The sequence below is a fragment of the Bos indicus x Bos taurus genome, chromosome 23, assembly GCF_003369695.1.
Source record: "Bos indicus x Bos taurus breed Angus x Brahman F1 hybrid chromosome 23, Bos_hybrid_MaternalHap_v2.0, whole genome shotgun sequence".
Lineage (NCBI taxonomy): Eukaryota > Metazoa > Chordata > Mammalia > Artiodactyla > Bovidae > Bos > Bos indicus x Bos taurus.
Genome location: NC_040098.1, coordinates 24877533 through 24898628, shown reverse-complemented (window position 1 = coordinate 24898628; position 21096 = coordinate 24877533). Strand labels below are relative to the sequence as shown.

General features: G+C 37.6%; 1 protein-coding gene across 1 annotated transcript in view; it reads left to right on the top strand.

Moving 5' to 3' along the window:
• PKHD1 (PKHD1, fibrocystin/polyductin) overlaps positions 1-21096 on the top strand; it is a 443492-nt gene that overhangs the window by 391222 nt on the left and 31174 nt on the right. The window contains 3 exon segments of the mRNA XM_027525460.1: positions 6694-7702; positions 18502-18637; positions 19822-19909. Coding sequence (XP_027381261.1) covers positions 6694-7702; positions 18502-18637; positions 19822-19909 — 1233 coding nt within the window.

Genomic DNA, 21096 nt, shown 5'->3' with positions numbered 1-21096 from the left:
ATTTGATACTACCTAATCCTCTCCCTCATCTCATCACCACTTCATCACTTACTTTTATCTCCTGATCAGAGTAACACTTTTTTCTACAAAGGGAACAAATATTTCAAAATACTCACCAAGAAAACTCAGTAAAGACAGAAAGACCTTTCACAGAAGGCCTTCCAAGCATCTTTGCTTCATTCATATAACGGTTGGTCTTGTGTGGTTTTCCATTTTTCTTACATTAGTTTGGAAATCTATTCCCATGGAAAACAGACCCAAGTTCAAGAACTTTGGTGAGATTGCTCATATAATGGGTACAGATCATAGAATCCATAGCTCCTGAAGTCTGTTAGCCCGTTAGCCCCATGGATGTTTATGCTTCATTGAGAGCTTGCCACAGATACTGCCTGTGCGATATCTTCAGTCCTTCAGAGCTGTCTTTACACTTGGGCATCTCTATTCTACCCTCTCTTGACTCCTGAGCATACAGAGTTACTTTGCCATGCCAACCACGAGCTATTAGATTGTCTTCCTCACTGAAAATGATGCCAGAGGAGACTCAGCTCCCAAATGCTACCACTTAGCAATTTATGCAAAGCAACCTGCAAATGCCTTAATTTTGAAGCTTCAGGACCTAAATTTGGAATACATTGAATGTTCCAGTTCATTAAAATTTAAGTTTCCCAAATTACATTTTCTTATAGTAATCTTAACTATCTATGTGGGTATGTGTGCAAGTATATACCATATTGTGATCACACAATAGACTCTAAGACTGATAATTCTAGATTCCAAATTAGCTAGGTTGTGTTTTGGTCATCTGTATTGAATCCATTATTCACAAGAACATCACTTTTAATTTCTCTTCACTTTACAAGTGCAACATATGCCCATTATTTTTGAGGTTTAAAAAAATAATTTATTAATTTTGAATTCCCCATTTCAAAAACATAGACAGCTTTTCTCTATTATTTCTAAAGCAATCAATTTGTGTATCTTCTTTAATATTTCTTTGCAAGATTTCAGTTACTCCCTTTGTATATTTAGGAACACGGCTTTGATATTTTGAAATTTTACTCCTCATAGCCTGAGGGTTTATAAATGGGGATAAATTCAACCTGTCTTCGCTTTTTTTGATCTGTGGCCATTTATATTTGTTAAATTAGAAATAATGAGGTGTAAATGGTGTTTGACAGAAAAGAATTGTAAATGATTTCTTTTCATTTCTTGAAAATAAGAGAATTATTATATATTTTGTTTTTGTCAAAATCTGCTATACGTTAGTGTACCATGAATTGTGAAATCTATCACAAAATGGCTAAAAAATTATCGAGGGAAATGGTGGTGTTAACCTCGAGGAAAAAAATCATTAATGTTGATGTATTTCATTCAATTTCAAACATATAAATTTCTCTCTTTTGTTGAAAAGGGGAAGATGGAAAGATTCTATGTGCCTTTGAGTCAAAACATTTATTTTAAACATACTTTTTTCTTTCCTTCTGATCCATTTTTCTAAATAAAGGATAGAGTTGTTTCTTTTTTTTTTTCCTTTTCTTTTAATTTTTTTTTTTTCCTAGCAAAGACTACCCCTTTGGCATATTTTCTTTTCAAACGTGAAATGAGGTGGAAAATCCTCATTTCACGACAGGAAGGACAAATATTGACACAAAGTTAATATTTGTTAGAACCCTGGGAGCAACCTGAGTGTGTGTGTGTGCACATGCGCTTGTGCGTGCACACACACACATACACACACACTCACATACATACTCACCCACTTTCTCCTCTGCCTCTTCCTCTGCCTGGCATACCTAATACCCTTCCTTTCTAGGTTTTCCCGTCTATGGTTTCCAATCTAGGGAAAGGTGGACAGAGTATGTTGTATGTAGTGTGTTTTAGGATGTTAGAGTACACACAAAACAAGTGCTTGTGTGCACACCTGCACACACATGTACAACCTGCTTCATTCTAATTTTTTCCACTTAGAGGGGAGCTTCTGGACTTGATCACCGGTCTTGTCCATCTTGAATGCAATAGCAGATGCTGAGCTGACACTCACTGGTCACTCGGCATTTATTAAGTCCTGTCCATTCTTGCCTTCTGGAGAGGAATGCCCTGGGGTGACTGTTTGGCTGCCCCTGACAGACTGGGTCACTTTATCTATTCACATTGATTATGAAAGTCAGCTGTGGACAGACCTTGGTTTTTTTTTTTTTTTTTCACCCTTCTTCTCTTAGCCTTTCTTACAAGCACCCCTGCCTGGATTTTCATGAGGAAATAATCAGATTAGGCCTTTCACGGTGAGTTCATATGGAGTTCTCTTTCTCCAGCGTGCTACTAACCGAATAAACGTGTTTAGTGGTAAATTGTAAATGACATTATGATTACCAAAGCCAGCATGGGTTTCATTTAAAAGTGATCAGAATTGCAGACCACAAAAATTGTGACTGGCAGATAAGGCCATTTGGAGAAGTGGGAAAAGAACAGACAAAAACAAGTGAGAAAGAGAATCATCACTCAAAATGAAATCCTTCACTAATGGAAAGAGGCAGGAGAGAGAAACCCAGGGAAAGAAAAGATGGAATGCTATTTAGAAAGGGAGCTGGACTGTCCCTGTGAGTGCTGGAGGGGATGTGACTGCATCTGGCTGTATGCATGCTCTTCTCTAAGGGGTTCATGTCAGTTCTGTCCCACAATGAAGTTAGTGGGAATGTGCTCTACAGCACAGGGAGCGCAGCTTGGTGCTCTGTGATAACTTAGACGGGTGGGACGGGAGAGATGGAAGGGAGGTGCAGGAGGGAGGGGAATTATGTATACTTACAGCCAATTCACTCTTCATTATATAGCAGAAACAAATACAACACTGTAAAGAAATTATATTATATTCCATTTTAATAAAAAGACCTACATCCACTTAGCAGCTTTGGAACCCTGGTGCTTTCCTGTGCTTGATTTTTTGCCTCATCTCAAAAATAAAATACTGGAATTGATTAATTCTGAAGATGAGATAGGAAAATGGGTGGTGAACTACTGATAAACCACCATCTTTTAGTCATTGGTAAGTTTTGGAGAAATAAAAATGAAATTTCTCATTTATGAACACCAAGATTCCAAGTTTGGCTATAAAACTAAAACTTACTTGCCAATAATCTTTAGGCTGTTGCCTTTGTTAAATTTGTGGCTCTATGTTCATACTTGAGGGATGCTAAAATTTTTTACAGGTCAAGCGGTAATATGAAAAAAGCAAATGCAATCTCAACAAATGCATGATTTGACAAATAACCAAAAATCTCTCTGTCAACAGGCTGTGTAAAGAGAACCAAAAACCTTTCTGTCAATAGACGGTGTAAAGAGAACTCCTGGCCACCCGATATGCCTCCTAAAGGGTTAATCATCCCAGCTGACACCACATCTAAATACAATCCCCAAATGAATGATTTGGATTCCATTCTATTTTGCCAAAAGCATAGGTAGAAGTTTAAAGATGTTCTTCTTCTCACGACTGTTACTAAGTAATTGTGTGAATCATAATTTCTGTGAGTTAGTTTTACTGTCTATAAACTATGAATAATTAAACTTGCCAATAAGTTTTAGGTAAAGGTGGTTAGGAAAAGAAGAAGGGAAGAAAATAAGGGATGGAGGGAGGAAAGAAAGAAGGAAGAATCACCAGCCTTATAGCTTAGAGGTATCTTTGAAGTGGGGCCATTTCTACCATTTGGCATTCTAGTCCCTGTTTGATTCTGTCCCACTTCCAGGTACCACTCTTATGAGTCTATGGACTTCCTGTCAGATATTTCTTTATCTGAAACTCTCCCAAGGAAACATTATAGATTATTTGCAACAACCATGGAAAAACCACCATCTAAAACCTGTTGAATCAACTAAGCAGAGTCTCCCGTTGACAAAATTGTATGCAAACCTTCAGGACCCCTCTGATAGTTTCCGTGCCACTGTATATATTCCATGCCAGAGTATAAAGATGCAATGTGTTTTCCTTAAGATTCCTGCTTGCCCCAGACATTATCCCAGGTCTACCACTACATACTACCTACTGGTACCTTCTGGAGATGTCTCCAGAACATGTCTTCCCTGATTTCATTTATAGGCTTATCCAAGCCTTTACGCCCTTCCTCCACTTGTTTAATGAATTAGTGAACAAGCTGAGAAAAAATGCTTTGTCATAACAGAAATTATTTTGTGGACAAATCAGTTACCTGATTCAAAAAGAGAAGATTCTTATCATCGACTGTAATTCCACTCTTAAGGTTTCATGTGAAATAATTGGATCTCTCATGATATTGAGCTATCAAATATTAACATTAATTCAAGGGACAATTCTCTCAATACACTTTTGTGGTATACTCCGTTATTGTGATGAGTTGGTTTAAACTGTATTCAAGTTACAGAATAATAACCTTATAACTAGATAAATTATTTGAAGAGTAGGAGTTTTGAAAAGGACATTATGTATCAATCAACTAATACACGTTAATGAGTTTCTACTGTGTTTGACGCAGGATGTTAAGTAAGCCCTATGATAACTGAAATATGAGATACAGTCTTAGGCCTTGAGAAATGACCCCTTAAGAACATTGGTTCCTAGTGTTTATGTAATTTATCAAAGTACATATAATTAGTAGCAGAGAATGATTGAAAATCATATCAACTAAGAGACTAAGTATTTTGTTCAGGGACAATTCCAAGAATTTAGCAATATACAGAGGTCACTTTTAAATACCTTGTAACTGCTGGATGAGAAGCAGAAAGAAAAAAGTCAGAGATCCACGAAGCTCGGTAGAATGTAAACAATTCATCAATGGCATCAGCATGGCTGAAAAGAATGTTTAAAAAGAAGGAAAGTAAGCAGTAGGTTTAGAAAAGAGGAACTGGAGTGATTCAAAGATCTTCCATGAGGGAAGGCTACCTAACTGTCTCATTTGAAAAGGGGATAACAGTAGTAGAGATCGGTGTATCATAGTCTCAAAGAAGAACTTCCATGATTATTAAGGTCATGCAATTAGTTAATTTTCTTAATACTTTTTCCATGTTTCTGAAGATAAGTCAAACACACTCTATGTAATGGTGACCATTTAAAAATTTTTACAATTAAATCTATACATAAATTAATAATTTGACATTTAATTTAGCAAATTCAATTTGTTTAAGAGGTGAAACAATTAGAATTTTCAGTTTTGTGTCAGTTTTCAAGAATTAGGCTTATTTCATCCAAGTTTTTTGTTTGTTTGTTGTTGGTTTCATTGAATTTTGCTGTTATACTTACTTTTCTTTATATATATATATTTTATTGAAGTATAGTTGACTTACAATGTTTCATGTGCACAGCAAGGTGATTCAGTTATACATATACACATATATTTTTTGAAATTGTTTTCCATTATATGTTATTACAGTAAATCTTTGCTATACAGGTTCCCTGTACATCCTGCATTAGTAATAATTTGGGGGTTTTTTTTTTGGTTTTAATCTTTAGGCTATTTAGATGAATATGCACTAGGGCAAGTTAAAACATGTAGGAAACAATACATTTTTGTGACTATTAAGTTGAAGTCAGAGGAACTCTTTGTTAGAAGATAAAATATACTTTTGAATTCAGAACAAAAACTCTAGGCTCATAGAAATATTAGGAGTGGTGGGAATAGTGAATAATGCTGTCTCTTCAAATGCTTTCATCACGTGCAATCATACTCAAGTTATGCTCTGCTAAGTCGCTCAGTTGTGTCTGACTCTCTGTGACCCTATGGACTGTAGCCCACCAGGCTCCACTGTGCATGGAATTCTCCAGGAAAGAATACTGGAATGGGTTGCCATACCCTCCTCCAGGGGATCTTTCCAACCCAGGGATTGAAGCCAGGTCTCCCGCATTGCAGGTAGATTCTTTACCCTCTGAGCCACCAGGGAGTTGAGCTCTATTTAATGTCAACTCTCCCAAATTACTACTTTCTTCTTTTCCTCCTTCTGTATTTCTTTTTTCTTCATGTTAGCGATAAAAAAAAGTTTGATAAAATGATATAGTCTGACATCCAAACTCTTTCACAATCTGGTCACAATATACCTTTGCAATTTTAATATACTTCCCATAAAATTTCTGTCCCAACCACCTCAATCTATCTACCTCTTTCCCATTGACTCAAATATTATTACCTCCTTCTCATCTATTGTTTTTCCATTTTTGGAGGCCTTAGTGATTATTCCTTTTTCTTAATTACTTTGCTTTACTTTTACCATTTAGCTATTATATACATTATTAACTTTAAATAACATTTTATGTAACATATGCATTTAAATTATACTGCATGCCGCTTGCTCAGTCATGTCCAACTCTTTGCGGCCCCATGCACTGTATAGCCTGCCAGACTCCTCTATCCATGGGATTTTCCGGGCAAGAATACTGAAGTGGGTTGCCATTTCCTCCTCCAGGGAATCTTCCCGACCCAGGTTTTGAACCTGCATCTCCTCTGTCTCCTGCACTGCAGGAGGATTCTTTACCCACTAAGCCGTAGGACCTGTTATTTAATATATGTATCTTTCCATGTTTTTCCCAAGACTTTGTTGCATTCTCAGTATCTAGTACACTTGAATATTCAGTAAATGTTTCCTGAGGTTACAGGTGATGGTGAGCGTGATGGATTGGAAATCATCTTTGGGAGACTGTAGTTCTTAAGTCACTTTTTTTCCCCCTTTATTTTATAGGTACATTTAGAGAAGAGCAGAAATGCACCTACCGACCCCTGATAAATGGCTATATCTGCAAACAGACTGACCCAGTGATCTTAATTCTCGACAGTGCTGATACCACTTGGGCAATGCAGAAGTTGTATCCAGTTGTGTCTGTGACTAGCGGTTTTGTTGACACCTTTAGTAGCATAAATGCCAGTGCTCCCTGCTCCATTTCAAGGTCGGTATCTGCTTTCTATTCCATTGTGCCCACCAGGAAAATCACCAAGGTCTGCTTTGTGGATCAGACTCCTGATGTTTTGCATTTTTTTCTATTGGGGAACAAAAATACCTCTAAGCTCCTCCTGGCTGTATTCTACCATGAACTCCAGAGCCCATATGTTTTCTCAGGAGACAGATTCATTCCACCTACTCAAGTTCATTCAACTTCCTCACTGTTGAATGAGTCTATTGGCTCCAACTATTTCAGCATCACAGATAACCTCTTGTATGTTGTCCTACAAGGAGAGAAGCCCATTGAAATACGGTCAAGTGTTTCCATTCATTTGGCCCTCAATGTGATGTTTTCAGTTCTAGAAAAAGGCTGGGAAATCGTGATCCTTGAAAGACTAACTGTCTTTTTGCAGATTAACCAAGATCAAATCAGATTTATTCATCAGATGCCTGGAAATGAAGCAACCTTAAAGGCCATGGCTGATAGTAGAGCAAAGAGAAAGCGCAATTGCCCAACTGTGACTTGTACCAGTCATGACCGAGTAGGTCAGCGTAGACCTCTCATGGTAGAAATGAGCTCATATAGAGACCTACCCACCATGGAAATGATCTCAAAAGTGATGGTCATTGAAATTGGTGATCTGCCAACAGTAAGGAACGCTGGACTGATTCCATCTTTATCAAGTAACAAATTACAGAATTTGGCTCACCAGGTTATCATTGCTCAACAGACTGGATTACTAGAAAGTGTCCTGAATATGACTATTGGGGCCTTACTTGTGACTCAATCAAAGGGAATCATTGGCTATGGGTAAGTACTAATTATAATAACATCTAAATATGAGCTGATTTCTTTGATACATATTGCAAATGTCAGTATATTTACACTGAATTACATAAACTGTCTGCTTTTTAAGATAAGAATAAAAATGCCAAGAGCTATTTATAGACTTAAATTCTCAATTTTAAAATTTGTGATTAAATCTAGAGTCTTTGTGGTTATTCTATTTCCTAGGTAAGTGGGGATGTTATATTAATATTTTTGTACTTTAAATCTTAAGCGTAGACAGATTTTTCTAAGGCAACTTGTTTTCAACTTGTTTATTCATTCATTTATCATGTGATGCATTTTAGCAGTGGCTAGATTCTGGGGTTGCTAAAGTGAAACAGATATGATCTTTGCCTTATGGGACAAAAACACTATCACAATTTCATACAGCCGTGAGTTAAAACCCATGAATACCCACGGGGCTGATAAAAATCCTGCCTGTAGGGACTGAGGAATGGCCTTATATCTAGGAACATTTTGGAAAGATGACTAGGAGTTTACTAATTTAAAACAGTGATTCTGTTTGGGTTTTATTCAACCTAGGATTATAAAGGGCTTCCCTTGTGGCTTAGCTGGTAAAGAATCCACCTGCAAAGTGGGAGACCTGGGTTCAATCCCTGGGTTAGGAAGATCCCCTGGAGAAGGGAAAGGCTACCCACTCCAGTATTCTGGCCTAGAGAGTTCCATGGACTGTACAGTCCGTGGAGTCACAAAGAGTTGGACACGACTGAGCTGCTTTCACTTATTTGGGCTTTCCTTGTGGCTCAGCTGGTAAAAAATCTTCCTGCAGTGTGGGAGGCCTGGTTTCAATTCCTGGGTTAGGAAGATCTGCTGGAGAAGGGAAAGGCTACCCACTCCAGTATTTTGGCCTGGAGAATTCCATGGACTGTACAGTCCATGGGGTCACAAAGAGTTGGACACGACTGAGTGATTTTCAGTTCACAGGATTATAAATCCCTGCAAAGATGTCAAATTGTGTGAGGGAAGATCATAATTGCTGCCAACTATGTTTATGGCACAGATCTGTGTAAGATCTGTAATATCCTTTTTGCTATGTTATTCTGACTCTATAAGCTTGTATTTTGAAATTCTTTACCAGATCGATGTTTACTACATATTTCGGAAGTAAATCTACCTGAATATCTCCCTGAGCCTAGTAAATGAAGAATTATATGAAGTATATAATAAGGGAAGGTAGATATAAATTACTCTCAAATTTATATGTTATGATACCCAAGAGATGAATTGTCCAGTCCAAGTTTACCTAAGACATCTGTCACGAGGTCAAGACTATTACAGTCCCAAGCTCCATTTTTAGCAGATACAAAAGAACCAGAGATGATACCGCAGACTGAGAGACAATATGAAATTGTCATAATGCTTGGGAAATATATATAAACTAACCATCTCACACATGCATGCTGTGAGGTTAGAGAGTACTCAAGAGAGTCAAGCATATAGATTCCCTGCCAGTTTGCTACCACCACTGAAAAAATAAGCTGAAACTCATGCACATGTTGAGTTGATACAGTTGATATTGGGTCCCTGAAATAGATACAATTATTCTGAACAATATAACTCAATGAAATTTTAGAGCATTCATATTCTTTTATTAAAAGATTTTTTGTTGCTGCTTTTTCACTACATTTGTGGTAGTTACAATAAATAAATAATTAGTATTTAATGGATATTAATTGCTTTTGTACAGCTGTCTTTAGTACATGTGGGATTCTTTATAAAATAAAAAGGAAAACAAAAAGATGCACCTTTACATTTTAAGGAGTATTCAAGAAATACATTGACTGCCTTTTTATACACAAAGCAATATAAACGAATGAAAAATTAGCTAGTGTTTTTGTATCATATTTTACCTGTATTTGGTGTTCCTCTTTCTTATATGGAAGAAATGACAAGAAAACTCAAGCAATTTTTTTTTTTTGATTCTGGTTGATTTGAAGGGCTTTGGAAATTGCTAGCTTAGAATTAAAAAGTACTCCTAATTGCATAATTGCTCAAAATCTATTAAATCTTGGATATTTTATCAGTCACCAACCCTTCATCTTGTTGTTGACATAATCATATTGTGCATGATGATATAAAAATCAGGAATCTGAAAAAAGTGATGCTACTGTATCTTGGCTTATGTTTAAATATATCTTCTTTAGCCCAATTTCATTTAGATCCCACTGAGTTCTTATGATCATATTCTATGGATGGGTGACTAAGAAGTTCTAGGACCAGGTCACTGCTAAATTTTATTTAGATTTTATGGTACTGAGCTTTCAATAGGTCATCCTTCCAAAATGACTGATTTGTATATTATATAAAAAAGACTCGGTAAATATTTAGCTTTTAACTAAAAAGAGAGTAAAGTCAAAGAGTAGAAACAATAGAGGTAAAGCAGAGGAAACCCAGGAAAGGGTATGGACCCAGCCCAAGTGCAGGTATGGGTACATATGTGTGAGGGAACATCATCGCATCACAAGCTTCAGAGAAAAGATTACTTTTATTGCCCAGCATCCATCAGAGACATCATGCTTTCACATTTGACTCAGATATTCCTGATTTAATAAGAAACTACTGAACATGTATTTTATAACATCAGTTTTCTGTTGGTTGCATTCTATTCCCCATCTCTTTCAGTTTCTTTAGTGTTTTAAGAGATGTTTCCAAGACATAAGGCAAAATAAAAATGTTCTGAAGCTAAGGAAAGACTGCTTCTGAAGTATATCTGAATAAATTGCTGCAGAATAAGAAATGCCACGTCCTAAGGGATCTAATGAGAACTAGCAAGTTTTCCCATGGTTCTAAGAATTGCACAGTATGGTAAACAACCCTGAAGCCTTGTGCAGGTCCCAGGGCCAGCCCTGTTTCTTTCAGCTTTGATCAGTGTCAACTGGGACTTCCACTGAACTCACTGGAAAGTCATTGACAAGCTAGTGACTTGACCTTGAGATTGCAGAAATTAGTCTGAGGACATAGACCTTTCCTAAATAGTGGAAATATTTAGGATGTTCGTGAAAGATTCACTCTTGTTAATTTAATGGGGTTGCATGTATTTCAACAAATTGAGGGCATATCAGACATTTACTTACCAAGAGGAGTCCTACCTGCTTTCAAAAAGCTATCAACTTCTGCCTTGTGGGGAGAAATGGAGTGCTATTTTTTAATTAAATAATACACAGTGAATTGGCCTCTCCTGATCTTTATCCTCCTCTAGAGGCATCTAGATTTAAGTGTCTTCCACATGGCTAAGTCAGTTCCATGAGCCTGTTTTCCGTCTTCCAAAACTTTGTTACCCTTTATTGTTGGTTGCTTTCTCCTCTCCTGCCTTCTTCATCCTTGTGGATTTACACCATTTTTATTCACTTTTGTTCTTTTAAGTAATTTCAGTGGAGTAGAGGAAACAGAGATAAACGTATATTCAACCTGCCCTTTTTAAACTTGGGGTTTCCCACTGGTGTCTTATTTTTATATTCTACCTTTTATCTGGAATACTGGTGGTAGAAAGTTGATTTTTGCTGTCTTAAATTTCTTTCCCTCTTGTCTTTTCTTTTCCCCACCTTTCTCCTGCTTCATTAACAACCACAACAAAAAAAAACAACCTCTAAGTAATGTGTTTTGTCATATGACATACATATCTGTATCTTGTCTGGAAGTTTAGCTATTGAAATGCTAAAGCTATTTGTGGTTGGCAGAATTTCTGAAATTACAGTCCTAGTCCTGGGAACCTACGGATATGATCACATAGCATTTCCATGAACACAGTATGTTATGTGGCACAGTTGGCCTTAAGATAGAATACCCAGGATTATCAAGGTGGGCCCGTTTTAACACAGGAGCCCTGAAGGGAGGAGAGTTTTCTCCTGCTGTAGCAGAATAAAGCAGAAGAGGAAAGCAAAAAGATTTGAAGTGTGAGAAGGAATTTAAGTGTCACTGCTTTTAGGATGGAAAGCACCACACAAGAAAAAAAAATCAGACCGACTTTATAAGTAGAAAGTGGACCTTGGCCGATGGCCGGCAAGGAAACAGGGACCTCTATTCCATGGCTACAAGGAAATGAATTCTGTGAACAATCAGAATGAGTTTGGAAGTGGATTCTTAGGCAGAGATCAGAGCCAAGCCTGTCTGAACTCTTGACCCACAACTTGAAGATCATAAATTTGTGACATTTTAAAAACCACGAAAATTTGTGGAGTTATGTTCCACAGCCATAGAAAACTAATATGCTATCTCACATAAAGCTCTCTGTTTATGATATTGCCATGAACCTTGGGCCCTAAAATCAGCTACAGGGACGGTGAACATGGTTCTGTGGCTGTGTGTATCTGTGTGTTTTTGTATCCATCACATTAGTAGCTTTTTAAGTTTTCTCATTCTGTAAAAGAAGTCCTTTATCAAACTGACTAGAATAGACAAGGAAATTAGGAGAGGCAGTTGGTGACACGAGTCTATTGGTGACACCCAGGCTCATTTAGCGTCTTCTTTTGTGCAGCCTCCCCGTGCCCCCTGGGCCCCTGCTTTCTGGGAAACAGCTGTTTGGAGTATGCAAGGACAGAATCTTCCTGTCATTATAGGAGGGTGTTCTTCTCAAGACTGGCAGAATGCGCATCCTGGAAAGGATACCCGCTCTGCCAGTCTGTCTCTTTCCCTCCTCCTGGCAAAACCACAGCTTTGCCATTAAGGGGTGTTTCTGCACCATTTCTTCTCTTTACTGCAATACAAATTCACTGCTTTGTTGAGTGAGGTGGGTGGCAAAATTATCATAATGGTATTTTATATATGTGGCTTTGTGGGGAAATGAGATGCTCTGCATAAGTAAACTTTTCATTCAATTAAAAATTGTTTTTTATCACTACATTTTTAAAAAGACTTCATCTCTTGAACAAAAAAGAATACATATATTATCCAGTCTTATTAAATGGAAAATAATGTAGACCTATCACATTTTTATTGATGATTCATGGTCATCATTAAGGCTGTCATTTATTTCACAGCCCTGTTTCTGCAGTGGTGCCCTTAGGGACCCTTGTTCTTATACTAAATAGCCCCAGACCACTAAATCTTTGATTCTACTTCTGCAGTTTATATTTTTTCTGCTATCTTCCTTATAAACAGGAGGTTAATTTTAATCCATTATTTCTGTTGACTTATCTGCATCCAGTAGTTTTCCACCCATATGTACATGTAGTTCTAATCCCCAAATTGAACTGTACTAACTTACAATAAAGTAATTTAAGATGTGTGCAGATGGTAAAGTTGTAGCTAAATATAGTAAAGACTCATGAAAACTTACATTTGAATGGTTTTTAACTTCCCAAACATTAATTGAACAGTTATTATGTCCAGAAAATTATATGGCTTATAAGAAATCTAGATGTTTTAAAATTAATAGATAGGGAAAATAAATATTTATATAACTACTAATAAGAGTATGTGTATTAAAATCTCATTATTCTATATCTATTACAAGGAAATCATTGATTCAGTATGGACCTGCTTAACCATTAGTTTTCATAAAATTAGTATACTTTGTCTTTATAGTATTCATTAGCTAGTCAAGGCTTCAACTTAACTATTCTTCATGTTCCCAAGTACCTAAGAAGTGTACTGCTTAGGTTAAGTGGTTTGTTTTCCTCTTTAGACTATGACTGCTACAGCACCCTATTACAAATAGTAAATTTTGAATATTTGTGTATAATCTTAAAATATGTATTCAGAATTTCCACTATTTCAAATAAGATAGTCATGTTAGATTTATTTAAAAAAATACCATTTTAAATGATTTTCCAACTAAAATGCTTAGATTTTGACCCCTGATTCATCTTGTTGAAAGATGTGCCATGTTTATTTTGTATACGCCTGGCACAAAGCAATGTATGCCTAGGGTTACTCAAATCTCATTTTGAAATGAAAAATTCCACAGATCCATAAGAATTTAATACTAAGTGTTAGAGCATAGCAGTAAGTGTACCAGTTATGTTGCAGGGAGGAAGCCAATTCTGACTCCATGTTGGAACTGTTTCTTTGAGTTGCTTTTTGTTGCTTTAGTTAATTTAATCATACAGAATGGTTTGCCTCAGAGAATCCTGCCCCTCTGCCTGACTTAAACTAAAGCGCCTTTATTCAGAACCCTGTCCACCTGTGGATGGCAGGAAGGAAAAAGTAACACATCCCCTGCCTGAGGCTTGCCATTCTAGGAAATGTTTGCAAGATTAATGGCCTTTTTATTTTGCTTTCTCACCTCCCCTCATCTCTAATCTATAAAAGAACCTGACATCCAGACCCCCAAAAGATGGTTATTTTGAGGCACTAGCCTGCCATCTCAGTCTGCCAGCTCCCTGATTAAAGTCTCTTCCTTGCCTCAACACCTTGTCTCTTGATTCATTGGCCTATCATCCTAGAGTGAGCTTGGACTTGGTAAATGTTCAAGGGTGCATCAGAACTGGAGATTGGCCAGTCCAAGATAGGGGGTGGTCTCCACAGGCATTTAATGGCCTAAGAGCAGAGGAAGTGCAGGGTGGGTACCGACAGGTCGTAGTGTTACTATGATAACATGTATTGGATGCTTACAATGTGCTGAGTTTTGAATCACTACGTCGTAGTACCAGAAAGAAAACATGAGATCATAAGACAATTTTTTCCCTCTTAGGAGTGGATGACAGCTAAGGGCATTTAGCTAGGTTTAATAGGGAGCATACGGACTATGAAATATAAATAAAATGGTATGTGTCAGCTCTGAAGACGCCAGGAAACTCATCCTTGCCTTACAGACTCTTTGGAAGGATGCTCCTGAGGGACCAAGGTGATGGTGTATTTATCTCTGCATATCTCAGTGCTTAGAACAATATTTGTACGTAGTGGAAGGGACATGTTTGTCCACTGAATTGAGTGGACATGCTTTCTTCTTACAGAGTACAGAATTTCACAAATTCCTTCGTAATTGAAGTTCCCTCACAGCATATATTATAGATTCTGCCCCTATGTAGCCCATTTAAAGTAAGAATGATTAAAAATGCTCAGGACATCCTTAAACATTTAATCAAAACTTGGAACTCTTCTAGAGGAACCTGACTCAGTAACTTTGAGGGGACAGAGGTTGAAGAGGAAGTGAGGAAGTACTTCCAATGCCCTCACCTCCCTCACCTCCCAGAGCCAACCTGCACCAATAGGATTTATTTATTTGTCTGCTCGGCTTACCATGCACATAGAGACTGTCCTCTCTTCTGTAGGGTACGCGTTTCAGATCTGGCAGATTAAAAACCAAGAGTTGAAGTGAATAGTGGTAATCTCTGAACTGGAGCATTTCTGTGTTTTCCTGGTTTTTCTCTTTTAGCTTGCACCAAAGAATTGAAGGGAAAAAAATTCTTCCACATACCTGACTGGTATTGGAAGCTGTTAAATAGTGGTTAAAACTGGGTGGATTGGAGGGAACTTTCCTCCCCCATTTTTTAAAGTTTGGCTGTAGGTCCTTCTGCCTGCAGGCTACAGTCACATTAGTGGTTGGAAATTGGATAACGACAGCACAATGACAAATCCAGGTTGCTTGCAATAAGTTGCTAATCCCTTTGCTTTAATATCGGAGCAGCGTATAATGATGTTTGGACATCACTCCAGTTTACTGACGACCCCACTGGGGCCAGCAATAGAACCTTACAACTGTCTAACAAGGCGTCAGGTGACTCCCGTCGTCACAGCAACGGACACTGGAATCTAATCTTCCCTCCATCCCTTCTAGCACCCAATAACGCCTAGATTATATAAGTGGCCCATCATTGCTTGGTAACTTGAATCAATTAACGTTAATTCGCACAATGCTATGATGTATTGTGATCACTTTCATTTCAGGGAAGGGGGAGAAATTGCTATAAGTCACCTAAAATGAGGTTGTCTGTGGTGCTGGGGTATTAATTGGGTGTCCATATTAAATGCAAAAGGAGCCCCATCGTGAAAGGAAAGTGGATGAGTGACTCTCTTGGCTGCTATTGACCTATCAGAAGAAGACAGTGCCCTTTTCCTTTGCTTTTATCTATTACAGTTTTCCCTATTGCGTGTCAAGTTGATGTATTATAAAAAATTCATTTGGTGACCTTTCACCCCCCTAGCAGATTAAACAATTTCACTTCGATGGCATCATTAACAAGACCCTGCATTTAATGATGATTTCTCTAAAAGGCCACGGAGATTCGATTTTAAGCTAACAGATTTATTGCACTATTATAACATATCGTAAAAAACTGTACCACCTACGGTCAGGTTTTAGGTTAGAAACTGCTTAAGAGTTTATGTGAAGCTTAAAGTGGTATTACCTTGGGATATGCTGTAGCGGCAAGTCTCTGACCTCCAGTGGGATGCTGTTTACATTTAATCAGAGATGTTTGCTCACAATAAACTTAAAAATGTGTCAGGGACAGGCCTTTTAGCAAGTGTTCAGGCAGTTGGTTCCCCTCCCTCTGTCTCTAGACATCAGTGTACTTATGTCAGGATCTTTGTTGGATGGAGTCTTTTGGCTTTTTTAACCCACACAGCCTGCCTGCATCCTGTCCTGCATCAGAAAGCATTTAAGAAAGACAAGGGAAGAAATAGAATTTGGGAATAGTGTAAAATTTTCCGATAACCTGGGACCATGGAATGAATAGGTGGATTTAAAAAATCTGATTTAATTTTTTTAAAGATCCTTACCCATTGTGGCTAAGCAAAGTTATAAATGATGACCAGACTAGCGCATATTGAATTCCTAGTGAGTGATGGTCATGGTCTCGGCTGGTAGGTGAACAAAGGGCTTTGTAGGACCACACACGCCCTACCCCCCATTCTCCAGGATGCTCCAGGGAGAGGGAAATGGTTCCCTAGGGAAACTAAATAGTTTTTGATCTTCTGTATTTGTTCTTCCGCTGTTCCTCTTCTGAGGACTAATTGTCACCTTTACCTCACATATATCTTCCATGTAAAATGAATATTTTATCTCCCCACATAAGAAAAAAGAATAGATTAGGAAATAAAGTAGTTGGCTCACAAGCATTTAATTGAAATGGGTAGACTACCTTTTTTTTTTTTTAATCAAAGTCTTGTTAGACCTGAGTTAGGATATTTTGAGAGTCATCTATTATCCTATACTAGAGTAATATATGTGATAAATGATGTCTATATATCGCCATTTAAATGTTAAAACTCTATTGCATGCCTCTGATGTGTAATACACAATAGGTTTAATGGGACATATAACGTTCATTTAATAAAGCTACCTTGGTCTTCAAACATTCCAAAGCTCTGGGAAAAAGATGCTTTGAGATATCATGAATTATGTAACTATTTTATTTATAATTATTCCATTTTATTGCTAAGTCACATCAGCAATTAATGTGCTCAAAAGAGTTGAAAAACAATATAGCTCTAAACTTTGGTCAAACCAAAGTTTAAAAACCTTTGGCAAACTACTTAAGTCTTTTTGGACCTTAGTTTCTTCATGTGTAAATAAAAGTGTCTGTCATTGTGTCATTTTAAAGATACAATGAGTTTATAGGTGGAATGCATAGAATAATACCTGTACGGGTAAGTGCTCAGCATGTATGAATTATAAATAAGTGTTTTTCTCCCTGAGGGCTTCATTCAATTGAAATCAATTAATCAATGAATTCTACAGTTACTGATTCTATTTAGTGCAAGCATCTTGTGAAGACTATGCATACAAAAGGGTTGTTGTGAGATTAAATGAGATAGTCCTTGCTCCTTGGAAGAAAGGCTATGACCAACCTAGACAGCATATTAAAAAGCAGAGACATTACTTTGCCAACAAAGGCCCATCTAGTCAAAGCTACGGATTTTCCAGTAGTTGTATATGGATGTGAGAGTTAGACCATAAATAAAGCTGAGCGCCAAAGAATTGACGCTTTTGAATTGTGGTGTTGGAGAAGACTTGAGAGTCCCTTGGACTGCAAGGAGACCAAACAGGTCAATCCTTAAGGAAATCAGTCCTGAATATTCATTGGAAGGACTGCTGGTGAAGCTGAAGCTCCAATACTTTGGCCACCTGATGCGAAGAGCTGACTCATTTGAAAAGACCCTGATGCTGGGAAAGATTGGAGGCGGGAGGAGAAGGGGACGACAGAGGATGAGATGGTTGGATGGCATCACCAACTTGATGGGCATGAGTCTGAGCAAGCTCTTGGGAGTTGGTGATGGACAGAAAAGCCTGGTGTGCTGCAGTCCATGGGATTGCAAAGAGTCAGACACAACTGAGCGACTGAACTGAACTGAGTCTTTGTGAAGCAGTTGTGTGGGGAGGCTGTTCCCAGGCATCTCTTCCCAATTCTTTGTGGTGATATCATCTCGGTACCCACAGAATCAGCCAGGATGAATGTATTTATACCGTGGAAAGTGGAAAAGCACTAAAATCTGATCCTTTTTGGGGAAATCTGGTTTATTAGCATACTTATAAAATATCCCCACCTTCTAAGTGTTTTAGTCTGATATGATGCCTCACTAAGATTTTTTGGAGTTAATAAATTGTGATTAAATCTAAGTTCATAATATATGTTCTCCCACCCCACCCCTCACACACCTATTTCATCATTTCCTATGGTGAAGCGAACATATAAAGTACATATATAATTATTCTTTGGTTGTAAGTTCATGTTTGCTATACAGTGTATTATTTAGTTTCTAGAAACAAAGGCAAACTTTTTCACTAGTAATGGTGTATCATGGAAAACAACTACTACAGTGGTATGATATCTAAAATCTGAGGCATGGATTCTCTTCTCTTTTTTAACATGTGGCAGAAACACAAGCAGTTTCAAAACTGGGAACTTGATATATGTTCGGCCTTATGGTCTTTCAGTCTTCGTCCAGCCTTCAGATGGAGAAGTGGGAAAAGAACTCACAGTCCAACCACAGCTCGTGTTTCTGGATAAGCAGGTACTCTGTGCACAGGTCACAGTCTTTACTTGGAGCCGGGTACCATATTGTATTCGGAGCATGTTTCAGACTCCGTCATCATCATAATACACGTGTACAGAGCACCCACCCTGGGACAGTTGGTGCACTTAGAACATCAAACTACTTTCATTATTTTCCTTCCATTGCACAGCCTGCTTTCCTTCTACTTTCTGTAAAAAGTCCAGAATATGATTATGGATAGGAGTAGAATTCTAATACTTTTTCACTCCAAACAAATTCTTACAGTAGGTCTCAGGTGTCTTCTCAGAAATCTATCCTTCCCAAAGTGCTGGATCTATATCTGAAGAAGTCATTTCATATGCTGGTGAAGGCATTTATGCCATTACATTATAGTTCTATGTTATTTTAAGTGATTTCTCCTGTATGTGGTTAAGTACAGTATCAATAAGAGGCTTCTGCATGCTTCATTCTAATTTCAGTGTCCAAGTCCTTGGATTTTATCTTTTCTATATTTACTAATGTCATGGGTGGAAGAAGTGAAATATGACAGTTAAATCAACTTTCCACTCTTTAATTTAAAAAAAATGCGTCCCATGACATGCTTGTAGAGGGACAAAGCCCATGGGACTGAGGTCCACACTTTTGCTCTGGTCAGGCACTTACCCAGCTCTCCTGCTTTGTTCTCCTAATGTTTCCTTCCTTAAGGTTTTTTTTTTTTTTTTTTTTAAAGCACCTTACCAGCCACAAGATCCACTGACACTTTTTAAAAATAAATTTTATTATTTTTTGACCCAACTGTGAGGCATGTGAGATCTTAGTTCCCCAACCAGGCATGGAACCCATGCCCCCTGAAGTGGAACTGCATAACCACTGGACAGCCAGGGAACTCCCTTTCCTATCTTATTAACCTTCAGCAAACAGTGTCAGGCTCCTTTTCTGTAAACTTAGCTTTCCTTTGTCCTCTTCACTGCCTTGTCCCAAATTTTCTTGAAATAATCTCTCTTCTTATGATAAAATTATTTGATATATTCTTGTTAACATGACAAAGGATATTTATTATTTTATTTATTTTATTATTTTTCCTTTGCTTATTCTCATGAATGTGTGCTATATGAAAGATTCTGTCTGAATCCTCTTCTTTTTCAGTTAACTTCACAAAATTCTCTTCTGAGTCCTATTTTTCCTTTCTTTTTTTCCCCCAGAATCGGAGAGTAGAGTCCTTGGGGCCCCCGTCAGAGCCATGGGTCATTTCGGTTTCCCTGGAAGGGACATTAGATTCTGTGCTGAGAGGTAGGTACTTGTGACATTTGGAGACCCGCTGTAAATGCATCTGCCCAAAAATGTTTGCAACCACTGGGGATTCATAACAAAGTCACTAATACTCAGTATCTTTGGTAATTTGGAGAAAAAAAATTCCACCACCAGTGTACAATGCCAGTGTCTTCTAAAAAGTGCAAAAGGTTGACAGGAAATGTTTAAGGAGCCATCTGCCCCGCAAGTATGGACAGCATTTTTGTCATACCTGTAGCATATATGTGTGTGTGTGTGGTGTGTGTGTGTGTGAAAGTGTTAGTCACTCAGTCATGTCTGACTCTTTTCAACCACATAGAGTGCAGCTCTTCAGGCTCCTCTGTCCATGGAATTCCCTTCTCCAGGGGGTCTTCCCAACCCAGGGATCAAACTTGGGTCTCCTGCATTGCAAGCAGACTCTTTACCATCTGAGCCACCAGGGAAGCCTATGTATGTGTGTGTGTGTTCCACATCTTGGCTAATATAAATAGCACTGAAACAAATATGGGGATACCTCTTTAAGATCCTGCTTTTTTTTATTATTATTATTTTGGATAAATACCCAGAACTGTGCCTGCTGGATCATGTGGTATTTTTAGTTTTAATTTTGTGAGGCACCTTGGTACTCTTTTCCATAAAGGCTACACCATTTTGCATTATCATTAAAAGTGCTTGAGAATTCTAATTTCTCCTAGAACTTGCTAGAAACCAAAATTTGCTGTCTTTTGGCCTTTTTGAAAATAGTTGTCCTATTAGGTGTGAGGTGACATCTCATTGTGGTTTTGATATGTTTTTCCCTGATGACTAGTGATGTTGAGCATCTTTGCATATTGCATATTTGCATATGCATATTGCATATTTACAGATCTTCTTTGGAGAAATGTCTGTTCAAGGTCTTAGCCTATTTTTTAATTGGGTTATTAGTTTTTAAGCTACTGAGGTTTAAGAATTTCTTATATATTTTGCAAACTAACACCTTATCAGATAAATGACTTGCAAACATTTTCTCCCATGCTATAAGTTGCCTTTTCATTCTGTTAACTATGCAGAAGCTTTTAAATTTGAAGTAATCCCACTTGTCTAATTTTGCTTAAAGTGTCCATACTACCCAAAGAGAGCTACAGATTCAATTTAATCTCTATCAAAATCTCAATAATATTTCTTATAGAAATAGAAAAAAGCAATTC